Below are 18,203 nucleotides of genomic sequence, written 5' to 3' on the forward strand. Positions count from 1 at the left end.
TGAAAACGGCCACCATATTGGATGTGGCAAACTGAATTGGAGGCAGTGGAACCTCCTCTTCTGGACCAAACCTTACTTCATGACCAGACCCTCTCTGGTACAAAAAAACCTTCCTTCAGGACTATAGAGGGGCCAAAGACAACGTTGGGAAACTCACCCAGCATAAAGGCACTGCTCTCCATTGGCGACGTAGCCAAAATTGGGCTTGTGGCTGCACGACTGACTGGGGTCCGAACCCGGACTCTGTGGCTCCTTCTTGATGGTGACGGGCGGGCTGTGGAAGGCCACCGCTGTCAAGAGACAAAAAAAAAACATGATGATCATTGAAGTCGGGCGCTGGCAATCGGGCAACCAACAGCATTACCGAATTTGGACACCCGCGCCCTACAGTGAACGACCGTCACGTCGTTTGCATTCCAGGGCAAACTTTGCCTTGACTCTCGCAGACACAACAGCGAACTTCCTCAAAGCTAAACATGTCTGCCGCCAAAGCAAACGTCACACCAGCGTGCCAACTATCCACGCACGCACCAAATTGGAATTCCCGTTTGCATGCAGATGTCCACTTGTCGCGCACACATCAGCTGATACGGCCATTTCAGGAAACCTCACATCTGAACATTCTCATCAAGCTGTCAATCAAAGGAAAAGCTAGAGTGGGATGAGGGTTGATCCCAGTGGAACTTTCTTTTATCCCAAGTGAAGCTTCAAGCTGTGCCGACGGCTGCTGTTTATTATGTGAGGGGAGGCTTTCGGCTCGAGACGCGTACAGGATGTTTTTCTGGTCCCGGCAGGGTAAACAGCACCAGCTGTGCACTTCCAGCTGAGGGAGTTGGGCGGGGGGCTCATTCATATGTGTCTGGAATCTCTGTGGGTGTGTACCTGCGGAGGGGGACGGGCCGTTGGGATAATTGCACATTGCGCTTCATTCACAAAAAAAAAAAAAAAAAAAAAACAGACTACTCGCAAGCATGTGTGGCCCAAAAGTGAAAGTGTTTGGCCATTTTGGAAGGGATCGTTTCAAGAAAATGCAATTCTGTTCGGGAACAGTCACATGTACAGTCAAACCTGGGTTTTCCAACGTCTTGGTTCTCGACCAATTTGGTTCTCGAGTTTTTTTATGCCTTTGTTTATAACTGGGAAATGTTTCGGTTTTCGGCTTAATTGGTTTTTGAACAGATTTCTGGAATGGATTATGGTTAAAAAAACAGGTTTGGCTGTATACATCAATCATTCACAAATTTATTTGGGCATTGTTTTTTTATTGTTTTGGTGCCAATAAAGTTTGTTCCAGCTTCCGCTTCCGCTGTTGTTAAAGTGCTATATAAACCAATATGGATGTATTGCATTGTATTTTGTTCAGCGGCCCTCATTTCAAGCTCATATAACTCCAGACCCATATCATTTAGGAATTAACTATTTTTTCTGATGAAACAAGAGAGTCTCCGATTTCTTATGCAGAATGGAATGTTTATGTCGTCGAAAAAAATCGACGACATAAATCGAAAAATCGAAAAATATTTTGTGCGTGTTGTAGTTGGAGTGACAATGACAAAAACCCTGGCACTGGAGTGAACACATTTTTGCACGTCTGGCAGTGAATGAGTTAAAGGCTAATGGGGATGAACAAGTGTTTAAAAAAAGTCATGATTACATTTTTGAGGATTAAGTGATGAAGGGTCGGTTGAAAAAAATACTGTGCCGAAAGCTAATTTTGAGTGTCTTATGTGCACTTTATGTGCCCATAGAACGGAATGGAAGGCAGGCCTGTCTTCAATCTTGGCCGCTTTCCTCGAATCAAACATGCACTTCCAAAAATAATCCCCGAATGAAAATAAAGCCATGGCTCAGATAAATTATGGTGTCTACATTTATAAAGCAGTGGCAGTTGAGTAAACGGAGGAAGGGGGATGCTGGGGTGGTGGTGGAGGGGAGAGATCTTTTCTGGTTTTTAGATTTTGGGAGATACAAGCGCCTTTTTTCCATGCTTTCTTCCCGCCATCCCTTGCCTATTTAGTGGAATTTTAACGCAAGCGGCAATTGCCGGGGGGCACCAACTGGCTTATGGCGCGGTGGGGGGTGCGCGGGTGGGTGTGGATGTCGTTTTACATATGTAAATGTTGACGGTGGAGGTGGAGGATGCTGGGAGAAAGGGCGATGGTCATGGGTGAGTGCTTTAGGAAGTGAAGGGATCATTACATCAGTGTGGGGGAAGGGGGGGGTTCCCATTCAACACACACAGACCACAAACAAATCATGAGAGACGGCCGGGCCGGCACGGGATGCCCCCCCCCCCTCCCCGAGGCCTATTTCAATCCATCCAGTGCGCGTTGCCACACAATAACCCCCCCCCCCCCATGCCCAGTGCAGTCGCACGAGTGGGAATATGCGTCCAACGGATTCCTGCAGGATATCTAAAACACACAAGCGCCGGATGAGCGCAACGCACGAAAAAATAAGCAGTCGGGAGACACCGCGCCGTCACGGAATTTTCAATTTAGACGGCGTTACTTCATTTCTCATCCAGGATGACAATGGTGAGACCTCGATGCCTTTTTGCGCCTTGCAAATCCCACCGACCCAAAAAAATGTGGACAAAGACACAAGTGCATCTGGACACCCTTAAACGGGATGTTTATGCGAAACGTTGCCAAGTCTGGAGGCTCACGACAGCCTCGTTGGCAGAAACTCCCCAGACGTCGACCCGCGTGTCAAAACACCACCGGAACCCTGTGACGTTAAAAACAAGATATTTAAGAAAAAAAATGCAGACAAGAGCCATATTTTCTTAACTCCTTCCGGGCAGTGGGCGGGGGGGGGGGGGGGGGTGTTATCTGGCTCTTGTCGACCGCCATTAGCCACACAAAAACACAATCTAAAACGCTACACACTGACCACGTTGCATTTTAAGGTTATAACACGGAGACGTTGGCGCTATTCGTGAGCCTGTCTATGGTGCTTTGCATTGATTTTTAGCATTCGGCTTTCTGCAACATTTCTCAGGCCTGAGCAGAATAGATTTTTTTCTGGGGGGTGTGGAGGCAGTGATGACAATAACAATAATTTCAGCAAGGATCGTAATATAACCGATAAGTCTGTCAATTAAAATACAAAATGAATAAATACAACAGGTTGAACGGTCAATTGAAGTTGACAAATTCAGACAGGCTGATGTGTTCAAAGGCTTCCAAGAAAATCAGGAAAATAGCATTTCTTAACGCTCACAACAACAAGTATACAAATTACAGGGAGGACATTTGACTGTTTTATTGTTTGTTGTCCTTTAGGATTTGTTTCACTTTGCAAAAGAGAGAAAATTTATGACAAATCAACGGTTTGTTTGTTTTTTTTTAAATCGCAACAATATGCCACTTGAAAGGCAGCGCCATCTCCAATTTTGAAGGATCTTGACGGAAAAGAGATGACTTTTTTTGATGCCACAAAAAAATGCACACTGCACACACAAAAGCAATTACAAGGTCATCAATCTATTTCTGCTTTCTGGCATTGCAAATCACAGAGAGACACGCAGGCGGGAAAGGAAGTGAGGTAAGAGAAGGCCATCCAGGCCTTCACTGGAGCGTGTCGCGCCAGCAGCTAACATGTGCGTGACATATGCGCTCATTTTTTAAAAATAAATTCAGCATCGTCAAGAATTGTGCCGTCTTTTCCCATCACCGATGGTCAAATCGTTGGCTAACAGGATGCGCGTGTGACCTGCAGCTGTCATATGTTGCCGTGGTTTTCTGCCAATGTCTCACTTTCACTTCCCCCATGCACGGAAAAAATCAATAAAAATGCACTTCTCGTCTTCTGGGGTGAAAAGTGACTTGTCCCAGCGTGTCGCCCACACGTCACTCGTCATGGCGGTTAAGAAATGTAAATCGCATAACGTTTGCTTACATATATCTGCTAGCTTAATGCTAATGCAGAAGGCAAAACGCCACGGATGAGCTAACTAGCATTGGCAATTTTTTTAAACACAAGGACAGTATCAGTAATTGAATTTAACTCATTCACTGATAGACGATGCACAAAAATGGGTCCACTCCAGTGCCAGGGTTTTTGTCATTGTCACTTGAATTCCAGGACCCACAGAATATTGAGTCTTAATAATAATAATAATAATTAATTTAATTTATAAGCGCCTTTCAAAACTCTCAAGGTCACTTTTCAGAAACAGGATACGCATTCTAGGACTTCATCAAAATTCAATACAGCGTTAGAAACCTCACTCTTATTTCATCACAAAAAAAGTTAATTCCTAAATTATATGGGTCTGGAGTTATCTGAGCTTGAAATGAGGGCAGATGTCCAAAATACAATGCAATCGATACATATATGTTTATATATAGCACTTTAACAAGAGCTGAAGCTGGAACAAAGCGCTAATATGGACTAAATGCAAATGCCGCCCCCTCGTGGAAGGGAAAAAACATTGCCACAGGTCTAACCAGCGCTTTGTCGACCCCCAAGCATGAAAAAAAAACTTCAACAAATTCAGGAATGGCGCTCTATGTCATATTTTCAATTCTACGATAAATTCCTGAATGGCAGTGAATGAGTTAAACACAAGTACGGTATCAGTAAGAGGGCGATAAACCCCATAGAGTAAATTGACGCCATGTGTCAATGTTTTGACGTGTTCCCACCCCCGCTCGCGTCCACTTGACATCCAAAAGTGCGGCGTTTGCGCTTCTGACAAACGGCAATGGAGCCGCTGTAAATCTGACGCTCATGTTACGCCACAATACATCCCCTTGTCCCGGAACGTGCGCCGCGAGAGCGACATCTCGCTCTAGGCGAGGGTGGGATGTAATTAATCTGACACCATATTGACTCCTGGTTCCTTAAACCCTACCCCCCATCTCCCACGGCCCATACTTAATGTTTAATGGTGCAATCGATGCATCCACGCGTTACCGAGATGGGGTTATTGTGCATGCAAGGAGCTTTTGAGAGCAAACGTCTTAGCTGTTGTCGTAAATCACGCAACCCCCCGTGCACCCCCCCCCCATACCCCAAACGCAAATTTAGCTTTCAATAATAAAAAAAGACAAATGGATTATCTTCAATCAAGCCCACAAGGAGACCATTGGCTTGGAAAAGCAACAGACAATTCTTGCTGATCAGCTGAACAATCCGCCGCCCCATTCCTCCCCCCGATATCATAAGGGAGATCTCTAAATGCTTCATGACACATCGTGACCCACACGTGTCTTCACTTGAGCTGATTTATCGGCACTTTATCTCTATCAACTCATCCATCAGTGACTCCACTGAGGGGGGGGGGGGGGGGGGGTCTGCAGATCGATGCGCAGAACTCTGCTACATGAGCGACTCGGCTCCAGGATGAATAGTAACCCCTTCCACAAAAAAAAAAAACACTCATGTTACTGCGCAGCAACATTCAAATGAATAGTGAGACCAAAGCAGAAATGCTACTTTCCCAATTTTCATGGAAGCCTTTGAACGCATCAGCCTGTCTGAACTTCAAAATGAATGTCTCCTATTTCTCGTCATCGTTAGGAGCCTATTCGTTACGGTTCAAGGAACAGTAAGCACACCCCTCCCCTATTCCTGAAGCGATGCTTCTAACCGCACTTGACCCCCCCACCCTCAATCCCGGACCCCCAAAGTACTTGATAAACTGTTTAATGGCAATGTGAGCAGCACATCAGGCTTTCTTCCACAACAAATTAGTTACCGACTATGGATGTCACGGGATGGCGGCAAAGCACCACTTTTCCATCAGACGGGGCTACGCAATAACGAAATGAAGCTCCGCCCTTTACGTCAACATCACCATCAGAACGGTGGTATGTACGATAGGTTCCGCAGATAAGTTAGGCAGAGATGTCGTCATGCTGTAAAGAAGAAGAAAAAAAAAACGTGAGCGCAAACACAAGCATCGTGAACGAAGGCTCGCCAACCTCGCTCGGCTTTCCACAAGCAGCCCATTCATAAAAACCGCTGCGTACGTGCGCGCGCACGTGAAAGGACTCGAGCGTGCCAGGGAGGCGTCGCACTGGTGGTTGGTGCGCTTGTTTTTGGCAGGCACCTGGCTGTTTTTACTGTTGCGTAGCGCCTCTATTTTGGAAAAGCATGTTACAAAGGCGCGCGGCCAAAACCGACGCGCATCTGGGACGACGACGTCCTTTTAAGTGCAAACTACCAGCACTTCAAAATTGGTTTTGCGTGTATGTGTATGTGCTGCGAGTTCGTCAGTAATCAATTCTCACGACGTCCATCGTGAACTGAAAGAAACTACAAAAAATGCTTATAAATGCCACCGCTTTTTTTGCGGGTGATTGGTGCGTAAATTGGACGGGTTCCGGAACGGAACATTTGGAAGGGCTCGAGGCCCGCCACCACGAGGCGTACTCGCCGTTAACTCCGGCGGGGCCTTGCTCTCCCTTCCCTCGCCCCCTTTTCGCGTCGTCTCCCTGAAATAAAAAAAAGGGGGGGCGGTAGAGCAGCGGCGCTCGATGGCCGCAACTTCCTACGTAATTACTGCAAGGCACAAAAACCAAACAATCGTCCCATACAGCTCCCAAATCACTGGATTAGTTCACATCTTGGAACACTCAAACTCTTTGCGTGCGTGTGTGTGCGTGAAGGGGGAGAGAATTCAACACACACACACACAGGAAGGGAGGGAGGGCTTTGGAGTATCCACTTGGAAAGAAGGATGAGGGGTGGTGGGGTGTACTTTCTTTTTTTTTCCTCAATGAATGAAGAACGAAGGAGCTCGCGGGGCTAAGAGGCACACTTCCTCTTACGCAGGCGGGAGAGAAGAAAATTTATGAATGGCTCGCGTCGAGTGTAAACAAAGAGGAAGGCGCTCTCGGCGTAGCCACACGCAACGATATTCGGGATGGGGAGAAAGTTTCGCGGCGGGAAAATTGGCGACGTTTGATTGTTTTGACATATTTGGGGGACGTTGCACATTGGTGATATGGAGGCGGTTGAATACGAGGGTGTTGTGGGTGTGTCCAGAACACCAATCACATTTTTATTAGTAATCTTAACATTTCTTTTCTTTTTTAAAATTAATTATGTATTTATTTATTGATTTGTTCTTTTATCTTTCTGTTTAGTTATCTATTTTTCTGTTCAGTTGTTTTGTATGTATCTACTTTATTATTTATTTATGGTATGCACCCATTTATTTATCTATTTGTTTTTGCATGTATTTATGTATGTATTTATTCAGATATTTATTTATGCCTTTATTTATTTTTACTTTAGTCATTTATTTATTATTATTATTATTATTTCTTATTTATTTATACACCCATTTATGTATTTGTATATTAATATACCTATTTATTCATGCATTTATTTATGTATTTATTTATTCATTTATCTATTACTTTAATTTTTAGTTTAGTTATTTATTGTTCAGTTTAGTTTTTTTTTATTGATCTACGTATTTGTTTATTTATTTATGCACCCATTCATTTATTTATCTATCTATTTATGCATGTATTTATTCATTGGTTTATTACTTTATTTATTTTTCTGTTATGTTATTTATTTTTCAGTTTAGTTATTTATTTTTTATTTATCTACTTGTTTCTTTGTACACCCATTTATCTATGTATCTATCTATTTATTTATGCATGTATTTATGTTTTTATTTATTTATTTGTTTGTTTGTTTGTTTTTTTAGGGGTGTGCATCGATTACAAGGCTTTCATGTATTTATTTTCCATCAACTAAATTCAACAATGGGATTTTTCCCAAAATCTAAAAGGTCATGGTTGTAAATGACAATGCATTGGTGAAATAATGAGGCCCATCAAGGCGCCTCGCAAAAGGTTCGGCGCTTGTTGGCCAGACGAAAGCGAAGCAGCAGACCAGATCAAGTCAACAGATGTGGCCGTCTTGCGCAATTCATCCGTGGGACATTCCGTTGCGTCTTATTAAAGTGTGCGCTTGTTTGTTACTTTTTTTCTTTCTTTCTTGACTCTGCTGGTGGCCACACCCGTGCAGGTAACAATTCAGACACGGTAAACAGGCTCGCCAGGGCGTCACGTTTGTCCGCAGGCGTCAATTACACTCCAGCCAAGCGGGACGAGAGTCGGGCTTTATGCGTCTCGACGCAAACAAGCGCGAGTCTCAATAAAAGGTGAGTCATCTTCGTAGACGTCTTTCAATTCCGATACTACTTGAACTTTTCACTCCCGGAAATGGATTAAGACTGAGCCGCTTTTTAGCGTTTTCAAATCACAAGGCGACAAGGGAACCAAAGCCGTCGGTATACATACATATATATACAGTACATCTATATACGAGCTCAAAACACGTCTGTAACAAAACTTCCACATTGAATTATTATGACATATATACATCTATATTTTTTTTTGCTGTGTGTGGTTATGATTGTTCTCCTAGAAACTAGGCGCCTGGGCCCAATACCGTTTATGGAAAAAGTGGGTCAGCGGTGGGCCAAGCCGGATTCTTTCACTGCCGAAATCCCGAGCCGTCAAGCCGCAAGTTGACAAAATCGGGAAATCTTCTATCGTCAGCGCCTGTGTGACTTTAGGCCAAGAGTCGGCATGGCTGCGAGCGGCGAGGACGCCGTCTGTCAACACAATGAGGTGGCTGCCAAAGCGGAGCCACAACGTGACCCCTTAAATGACGACGGGGTCAGCGGTGAACATTAGGCCGACGGCTAGGCCGGAGGCGCTTAAGTAGACATGAGCCCCGCGCGCACCCCCGGGTTCAGCGGCGCTTTGTAGCCTAATGGAAGGCGACAACGTCGCGGGCGGGAATGTGTCATGCGACGAACGTGACGCAGGCTGGTTGAAACGGGTGGAAAGAGTCAAGTCATGTGACTCCAGTCGCCCACCTGAGCTTCAGGCTGCCAAACGCTTCATAAAGATGCACCGCAGCATCCGCGTGAATGAATTGTTGTACGCGGACACCCCCCCCCCACCCCTCCCGCAACCCCGACCTCCGCCCGCCATTGTAAACAAAAGGGAAACGCATTCAAATCATTTGCTTTCCCTTTTGACATCTCCCCCGCTAGCACAAAGGCTCATCTTTACAGACAAATCCGCTTTTTTTACCGGTTTCCTCTCGGCTTTTCAAGAGCATGCAAATGGCGGCCGGTGGCGGTAGCCATTTTTTTTTTTAGGTCGCAAAGTATCCGCCATTCCACGTTTGACCTCGCCGTCCCAATAGCGGAAACAACACAAATTGAGTGACACCAGATCGCACGAGATAAACAATTAAAAAAAATATATGTGGGATAAATAAGCTCCCGGGAAGACAACGAAAATCCAAGATGGAGTCACTCACAGTTCTCCGAGTGGAAATCCGGCACAAACTGCTCATCGCTGTCAGGAACCTGAGCTGCAAGTAGAAGATACAAAGTGTCAGGATCTCGTCGAACAACAGACTTGAATGCAAGACGACAACATTTTCGGAGAAAAAAGGATTTAAACCAAAAAAACATAACCCCAAACCTTGATTTCTAACCGCAAACCAGGATGCTAATTTAAGACACACCCCAACTTGCTGCGATGTGATGCAAGCGGAAGTGCGATGCAGTAGACACTTTCTGAGTCTTTAGGTCAGCAAAACAGGAAAAAAAACCTGGGGGGGCAGAGTAGGGGTTTTTTGATTCAGACCGTGGCACATTGGCTCAATGGTGAATGGAAGGGGATTCCTAACACCGGACCCTCAGCATAATAGCGCCTGTCTAAGGCCGTTTGCACCTGGGCCGCCCGTCACTGACTGGACTCATTCACGTCCACCCGGCAGGGGGGCAGCGGGGGGGTTTCATTCACAGAATCGCACACTTTTGGGAGTGGCGAACGTGCGGTGAGGAATCGGCCATTGGATCTTATGGGTACGCTGTTAAGCGCGAGTGCATTCCTTGGCCACCGGGGGCAGTAGAATAAAGAGCTACACATGACGATAACACATCATATATAAAGAAGATAAAGAATATATGCCCGTGATGATTCTACGGAAGACTTTTTCAAAGTGTTTGTTCGCCTGTGGGGGTTGGGGGGGGGGGTTGCATCGTGTGCGAGCATTAAGCTAACAGATGGTCCTGGGGAAAAGCGATGTGGCTGTTTCCAAAACACAAGGTGTAATTATCATTGTTTTATGTCGAGTTTTACAGTAAACTTCAAATGGGAGTGGAAAGAAATTTTGAAGCCTTTTTTTATTTTGGGGGGGGGGGTTGTTGTTTGCAATCCGCTGCTTGTTGTGACCTCCAAAATGGCCGTCGCATACCTGAAAATGTCGTCAGTCAACGTACTTTGTTACTTTCAGCACTTGCGGGAACTTGGGAGATGCAAGTCGTCACAAGAAAGGAAAAAAGTGGGTTTTCAAATCAACACACACACACACACACACACACACACACACACACACAGCAGACCCCCCCTGCTCTCCTCCCGGTGGGAGTTCCCGGGCGTGCAAACCTGAGGCCCAATAAGACAAGACGCAACAAGCTCGCCGTGCGCCGCTTCCGCTTTCCTCCTCATCACGGCCAAATGGAAGAGCCGTTTCGTAGCATTTATTACCGGGGCAAATCCCTCATGGAGATCAAGTCTTTAATTCACGCGACAGGAAAAAGGGAGAAGGTCTACCTATACTCAAGTTAAATAACATCTTGGCTGCGGTGACCAAAATATGTCACATGACCCCCCCAAGCGCGCCCCCCACTTATGATCAGGACTATGATTAGTCACATCATTTTTGTTTTTCCATTGAAAGGGACAATTAGTCGCGGTTTTTATGCAACGCTTTTGTGTAGTTCAGCGGCGTGACCTGTTGCCATTTTACAGGGCGAGTGCACAATTTTTATTTATTTACTATGTTGTATTTTTTTAGGGAGAGTGCAGTACTAACTGAGTCTTTTAGAGCTGACAGTATGCCTGAAATATTTTTTGGGAATGAAAACGTAAAAAAATTGATATACAGCATAACTTAACTCATTCACTGCCAGACGATGTGCATAAACGTGTCCACTCCAGTGCCAGGGTTTTTGTCATTGTCACTCAAATTCCAGGACCCATAGAATATTGCGTTTTGGGACTACATAAACATTCAATGCAGTGTAAGAAACCTTAGATTCTCTTCTTTCATTCAAAAAAGGTTACTTCCTAAATTATATGAGTCTGGAGTTATATGAACTTGAAATGATGGGCAGCTGTCCAAAATACAATGCAATACATACATATTGGTTGATATAACGCTTTAACAACAGCTGAAGGTGAAACAAAGCGCTAACATGGACAAAAGGGGAAATGCTGCCCCCTCGTGAAAGGGGAAAAACATTGCAGGAGGTCTGGCCAGCGCTTTATCGGCACCCCAGCAAGAAAAACCAAAACCCAAACAAATTCAGAAATGGCGCTCAATGTCATATTTTCAATTTTCGAATACATTTGTCAACGGTAGTGAATGAGTTAAAGTATATTTACTCTCTGCCCTTCCCTTGGTCAAAAATCAGCATTAATATTTATTTATATGTTGTGAAAATGCCCAAACTAAACATTGCAATAAAACCAGCCTTATTTTTGTGTTTCCTCAAATTATCGAAAACTTAAATTTGATTTTTACTCTATTCAAAAGCAAAACGTTAATGCTATCAATGCGCCTGCCTTAGACGTCACGTCTCAGCAACTGTTTTCTTTATTTTCTTTATTTATTTAGTGTTTTTTACGGCCTGCCAATGACGCAAACAGCGCTTTTTCACATGCGGAGTCGAAAGCGACAAGTTGATTTGACGCCAGTCTCCGGAATCCCACCAAAACAAAAGACCCGGGCCAATAAAAGTGCCTCAATAGCTTTGTAGTTGAAAGTCCGACAAGTAGCTACTGTCGCACCTTCAAACAAAACAAACAAAAAAGGGAGCGGGAACGGGGGGGAGGGAGTGGGGAGTGAATGCTTCCCAAAAAAATGAATATACAGTAAAGTCTCGTTATATCGATATTCTCGGGAGTCAGAAAAAATATCGATATAACCGGACTATCGATATATCCGATCCTGCGGCATGTAAATTTTCTCCTTGCGTTCATAGAAATAGTATCGTAATAAGCAGTACTATCGATATGACCGATATCGATATAACGAGACTCTATTGTATCAATAAAAACACTGACTGAAAACCAGCTTGAGAATTCTTGACTCACTATGATACGATTTTTTCCGAATTTGTTGCATCATTGACATTTAATGCTGCAGTGTCGAAAGTGGCTTACTGTTGCCTGTTTTTCCCTTTTAAGACGTCAATTATGGTTGAATGTGCCCTTTTATATTGCTGTCATCTGCCTGTCAAGTGCCAAACGCCAAGAAAGGGCAATCCATGTATTTGTATTCCCAGCGCGGGGTGACGTGGGGGTTTTATTTGGGTGCCCAAAGTGGAATGAAGACTCCATTAGCGCTCACATCATCATCAATGTCGCGGTCATTGTGCTCGATCTGCATGGTTGCTGCCTATGAGGGATGCCTATCAGCAGGGACCAAATCAATAATACCTTCCATTCATGCACTATGTACGTTTATGTATTTGCTATCAGAAAAGTATCCCAAAAAAATAAATACAAAGTTTTCTCGCAGATAATATTTGCGTGAATTTTCTTTTGACTTATTTGCCAAAGCGCGATCACAAGTCCGCTAGCTCGCCGACGACATTATAATGCCTCCCGTACTCTTTTTAGGTCCTACTTCTTTTGTTTGAATTGATTTCCGCATGTCTTATTTTGACTGAGCGCTCACTCAGCAAGCACTTTGTCAGCAGCAATCGTTGATTATTATTTTGTTTTAAGTATACTATTCAAGGCATTAAAAAAAGCATGTATGTGCCATTAAATCCAGTAGGAGAAAAAAAATGTGAAATAGCCTGTGCCGTTAATGATCCTGTGGACTGGGTGGGGGCACATAATACACTCAACGCACTCCCATATCGCGCGTGTTGGACATATTTCAATTATTCTAATGTGCTTTTTTGCTATAAGAAGCCCAGATTTGAACCCTTACCTCACGACACTGAAACAAATGTGATAGCCATTCGCGTCAATTTTTTTTGGGTCTTCAAAAAGAGAACGCAGACAACCCCGAGCCGATAAAATTCACAGCTTCTCAGAAGAGGACGTGAACAAACTCTTACCTTCTGTGAGCCACGTCTCCTGGAGTTGGCTTAAGTCCTGGAAGAGGTCTGCGCAGAAAGCATGACACGTACAGTAAAACGCAAAGCCGGAGGGGGAAAACAAGAGCCGTGGGGGGGGTGTATTACTTTCAAATAAAGTGGATTTTACCTTCAGATTCCTGAGGGGGCAATTCTGAGTCCATGTATTTCCTTTTGGCGGCCATCAACAGTCTATTTGGGGGCCCATTTCCTTCAGACTTCTGCACAACAAACCACGTGATCAACACTTGGACACATGCAAGTCACACATTTGACAGTAAACATATATATTTAAGTTGAGACTTTTGTGGGTCGAGAGGCTCGTGAACTGAGTGTACACGTTTTTCGAATGGGGGGGGGGGGTGTCATAGAAGACGTATTTTAAGTGACCATTTGGCTGCACGCAGCCAAGACCACGAAAGCTTTGGCGATGTTCTGTTTTAAGTTTAAATAGAAAAAAAGAAAGCAAGAACCTCTGGCGTGAATTCGGTTTCGAGTCCCTGGTCACGGTCGTGCACGCGCGTAAAAGAGAGCAACAACAAGCCCACAAAATCGCCCGAAACTGTTGAGCAAAAAAAAAGTGCGCGCGGAAGCATACGTACGTTTGCGAAAGTGAAAGGCACTTGCTGGTCCAAATATGCATCCATGCTACGGTCCATCCGTCAACCGTCTGCGGTCATTTGGGCCCAAGCGGAGCGGACGGCCGCGCAGCCTGCAAAAGCCTGACGAGGGAGGAGGGAGGAAGAAAACTGAGGAAGAGGAGGAGGGGGGTGAATGAGGATGCATGTATAATGAGCTCCATTCACAAAAAAAGAGAGAAAGAGGGGGGTGACGCCGAGGGACAGTGATGGCGAGTGAACGCACAGCACGGTCTGGTTTTGTGACATTTTTTAACACTTTATGTTATAGTTGCCCACAATACAATCTGTCGTGCGCGATTAAATCCACTTTAACGCAATCGTTCAACACGATTTTAGGTTGCATTTTCTTCCTTTTTTTGAGCAAAGTTTGGTGATTGGTGCATTTCCTCTTTGGGGGCTCCGGTTTCAAGCCTTTTTTTTCATTACTGCGACTTATGAATGAAGACTTTGAGCCAGCCCCTCGGCCAATCGCAACTCTTCACCGAGAGAAACGAGGCGGAGCTATGAGCAAATCAGCCAATGGCGACGTCTTAAAAGGGCTCAAATTTCGTGCAGGACTTTCCAGTTGTTTTTCATTCACAAAAAAAGCAGAAGGGAGAAGGGGGTGAAGCCCATTCACAAAAAAAAACCTGCCCTGGCTTGTTTTTCTTCTGCTATTTACTGCATCGCACTTCTCTGAGAACTGGAAAAGTGGCGCTGAATGTGACGTACATCGACTCAAAGTGGTGCATTCTTGCGGTTTCAAAGTCCACAAAACGCACCGGCGGAGACGACAGCGATGTGAGTCTCTTCCAGCAACTTCAGTGGGTGGGGGGAATAAAAACACAAAGGCATGAATGTTCTCTAAAAGAACTTTCGAACGCCGCACCGCTAACTAGACAGAACCGGACGGCCATGGGCCACTGCGTTCGACACCAAAAGACTTCTTTGACTCAATCCACCGTTGAATTCCAGCACTGTCGCCATCGCAGAAAAAAAAGCTTATGTAAACGCACAACCTTTTCAAATAAAAAAACACCATACCCACCAGAGATGCTGATTATTGAACAATATGAATATAAGAGGGCTAACAGCATGTTGTCAATGTTGGCGGTCGAATGTTTTGCTCTGGCCAACCAATCAGAGGACAGCGGGATGCGTCAAAGTTGCCCCTCGATGACATCATCTGATGGCAATTTGCTGTGAACAGAGTTGCAGTTGCAAAGGAGAAAATGGAGAACATGTATTATGAAAGGCGCTTATAAATGAAATGTATTATTATTATTATGAGTGGACCTCCGCTCCAAAATATGTTGCTCCTTCTACATTGCAGCAAGAGCAGTTATTCTTGGCAGAGAATAAAGAATACATGCCAGTGAGGATTGGTTCAATATCTGTCTACATGTGTTCCTTCACCGTTTGTGTTCACATTTCTGCAACATTGGTTTGAAATGGACTCAAATTGAAAAACAAAATAGGCCAGCATCTATAAAATCCTTTCAAAGCCTCCTTGCCCCTTTCCATTAGTCAACGTCAGCTCTCGTGTCGGCGTGTGAGAGACGTCGCAGTCATATTTACACGGCGCTATCAAATATTTACATCCAAAATGAAAGCCATGTGATTACAAGACGTGTCCGGAGGGGCGGAAAAAAAATGGCGCACGTCTTGGGAGCACATATGTTCTTCATCACGTCTTCCAATTGGAAACAAAGGAGGCGGAGGCTCAGGGAGGGGAGTGGGGGGTGTTCGCGCCGTCGTGCGTCCGGCTTACTCAGCAGAGACGCGAGCGCTGACGGACGGGCAGACAGACGGACGGGAGACACTTTGGCCTCTGAGAGCTTATCGATTGGAACGGGATTGGAAAGAGCGCCATTACGTCTGGGAACCTCCGCCATCTTTGTGCCTGTCATGCTCGTAGCGTTGGGACACGTCGTCACGTTTTTGTTGTCCAAACGCGGCCCGGAATAACCACCAAGTGTCCAGTAGGCCTTGGCGAACACAATTATTAAGCAAACACTCTCACGCGTTGAGGGGGGGGGGGGCGCCGACGGGAAAATAAAGGCCCGTGTAAACAGCGGCCGTGTGAATGGAGGGGCGGGGCCGGGCACGCTCGCATGTGCTCACATAAAGTCCACTTCGCTTCTTAACTAAATAGTTCCTTTTGGAGGACGTGGGGGGGGGGAAATGTGGCAAAGCGTGACATGGAACTGTTCAACTCACCAAAACGTAGTTCCGATGTTTGGTTCGTCGCTGGTTTCAATTGTAAAAACATGGTGCTTTGGCAAAAGTCACATTTCATTCCCGGCGCGGCGCCGCCGTTGCCGTGACGTCTCATTTGTCGACGCTGGCAAGCAACGAGGCTCCTCCGGGGGGCCCCCTGGCGAGCCACCTGCGGACCGAGCTCCACACTGGCCTTCTTGTGGGCCCCGAGTGGGCTGCTCCGACCCCTGCCGGAGATCAATCAGGTGAGCACAAAAGCTTGGAGCTTTTACAAGCCTGCTTTGCACTCCAGAGACGCGGCCGCCGCGCAGCTGCACGGCTCAGCTGCCAATGGGAAACGCACAAGGCACACAGTGACACAACCACCCCCAAAGATGACATTGGATTTTCACTCACGAAGGCACCACTTCATCCTGCGCGACGTAAAATACATCCCTGTTCAAGTTATTGTCTCTAATCTGCAGCTCCGCTTACCTGATTAGCATTTGCACCCAAGTTTGGGATGGGAAAACATTTGCAACATCACAAATATAAAACATTTGATGAGTTGACATCATTCTCATTTGTCAGTTTACAGTATATGGCTGCGCCGAGTTGTGATTTTGACGACCGTAATAAATGCGTAAGGCTTGCGAATTGTGCAAATAGTCACAAAGACGCATATTTGCACGCCAAATGAGGTTGTAAAAGAAAAAAAGTCACCAAAGGCAACTGTTGTCGTGGGGGGCGTTGTCGCTTTCAATGAGGAGGAGACAGAGAGGATCTTTGTTGATGCCATGAGCCCCCACCGGCCCCTTACCTCCATTGTCACCCCACATGTTCATTTCGATGTCATTTAACGCGACATGCTAATTTGGATGTGGATACAAAATAAGCATGTCACTTATAGAACTGTTTCTTTTTTTTTTTGGGGGGGGGGGGGGGGGTCAGGGGATTCTCCCCACCCGAAGAGCGCCATCAAACCGTCCACTGTGGAAGACGACAAAGATGACATTCAGAAATCCAACACAATGGCAGCCCGGATCACGAGTTGAAAACACATTAATAACAAGTTATTTTAGCCTTTTGAGAGCTGGTGCACGCAAGTGACCCTCCCTATCCCGTTCGGGGGCGTTACGCTTTGTTTTCAAAGTCTGTCCAAACAAGAGGGGGAGGGGGTTGGACATTTCATTAGGCGCATCACGGGTGTATAAATACAGGATCTTGGTTTTAAGGTCTCGCCTGGGATCACATTCGTGGTAAAAAAAAAAGGTGCAAAATGCAAAAGAGAATTTTTCTAAAGACTATTTTCATTCTTGCCGTGCTGCAACAGAGATTATTCAAATGATGCCTATTGTTAGTCAGCTTCTGCAGACTTGGCTGAATTTGTCAAAACAACATGCATACAAGTGGACTAATCAATAGTATTTACATCAAAATATTCTTTAAATGTAATTAACAATGTAACTTTAACACTAATGCGAAATTATATTGCAGCCCCCCATGAAAAATACAAAAAACATCCCATTGAAATACTCTTTGAGCATATTTTTGAACATTTTTTAAAAAGCATTTGCACACTGACTGAGAGAGGATCAATATTTCTGCATGCTTGCAATAAACACATTACTTTTTTTTCGGAAACAAATTTCTTAATATTTGACAATATGCAGCAATAATGGAGGCCATAAATATATATTGTAAAATTGACTTACTGAAGTTGCAATCTGTCGTCGTACAAAGGAGAGTTGATCAGGATTTGTTGTGAAGCAATCTCCCAACTTGGGTCACCTGTGTAGTTCCCGTTCTTCTTCTTCTTTCACACGTAAAACATTGAAGAAACTCATATGCTGCCATCTTGTGGTTGATAATGGAGTTACACGCAAAATAAACAGAATGCAATGTTTTTTTTTAATTTGACTTCAATTTGCTTTGAATTTTATATCAAATAACCAATGATATTTCAAAATTCTCATTTAAAACAATTTATATTAAAATATATATATTTTTAAACAACCATTCAAATGTTTTGTGCACACAACTAGATTAACAAAAATAGTTACCTCAAATTATTATTTTTTTTATCAATAAATATCACACCTAATAAGTTTCAAATATTGTGATTATTTTTAGTTAATTTTTTGAAAAATATGTTGTAGTTTGGTCACTTTTTATTCCGACAATCCATGTCATTTCGATAGTAGGCTTATATAGCTAATATAGACACATTG

At 44.5% G+C, this 18,203-nt stretch overlaps 1 protein-coding gene across 5 annotated transcripts in view; it reads right to left on the bottom strand.

Annotated features, from left to right (window-relative positions):
- Positions 1 to 17,777, bottom strand: part of etv4 (ETS variant transcription factor 4) — a 25,976-nt gene extending 8,199 nt beyond the window's left edge. For all 5 annotated transcript variants that reach the window (XM_089015180.1, XM_089015178.1, XM_089015179.1 and 2 more), the window contains exons 1-7: positions 17,688 to 17,777; positions 15,994 to 16,220; positions 13,756 to 14,973; positions 13,284 to 13,374; positions 13,136 to 13,183; positions 9,310 to 9,363; positions 158 to 290 (exon numbers count right to left, since the gene is read on the bottom strand). In XM_089015180.1, coding sequence (XP_088871306.1) covers positions 158 to 290; positions 9,310 to 9,363; positions 13,136 to 13,183; positions 13,284 to 13,374; positions 13,756 to 13,812 — 383 coding nt within the window. In that variant the 5' untranslated portion in view covers positions 13,813 to 14,973; positions 15,994 to 16,220; positions 17,688 to 17,777. The remainder of the gene's footprint in view (positions 1 to 157; positions 291 to 9,309; positions 9,364 to 13,135; positions 13,184 to 13,283; positions 13,375 to 13,755; positions 14,974 to 15,993; positions 16,221 to 17,687) is intronic.
- Between the last annotated feature and the right edge of the window lie 426 nt (positions 17,778 to 18,203).

This window comes from Hippocampus bargibanti, linkage group LG15, assembly GCF_051943395.1.
Source record: "Hippocampus bargibanti isolate YZ-2025 linkage group LG15, ASM5194339v1, whole genome shotgun sequence".
Lineage (NCBI taxonomy): Eukaryota > Metazoa > Chordata > Actinopteri > Syngnathiformes > Syngnathidae > Hippocampus > Hippocampus bargibanti.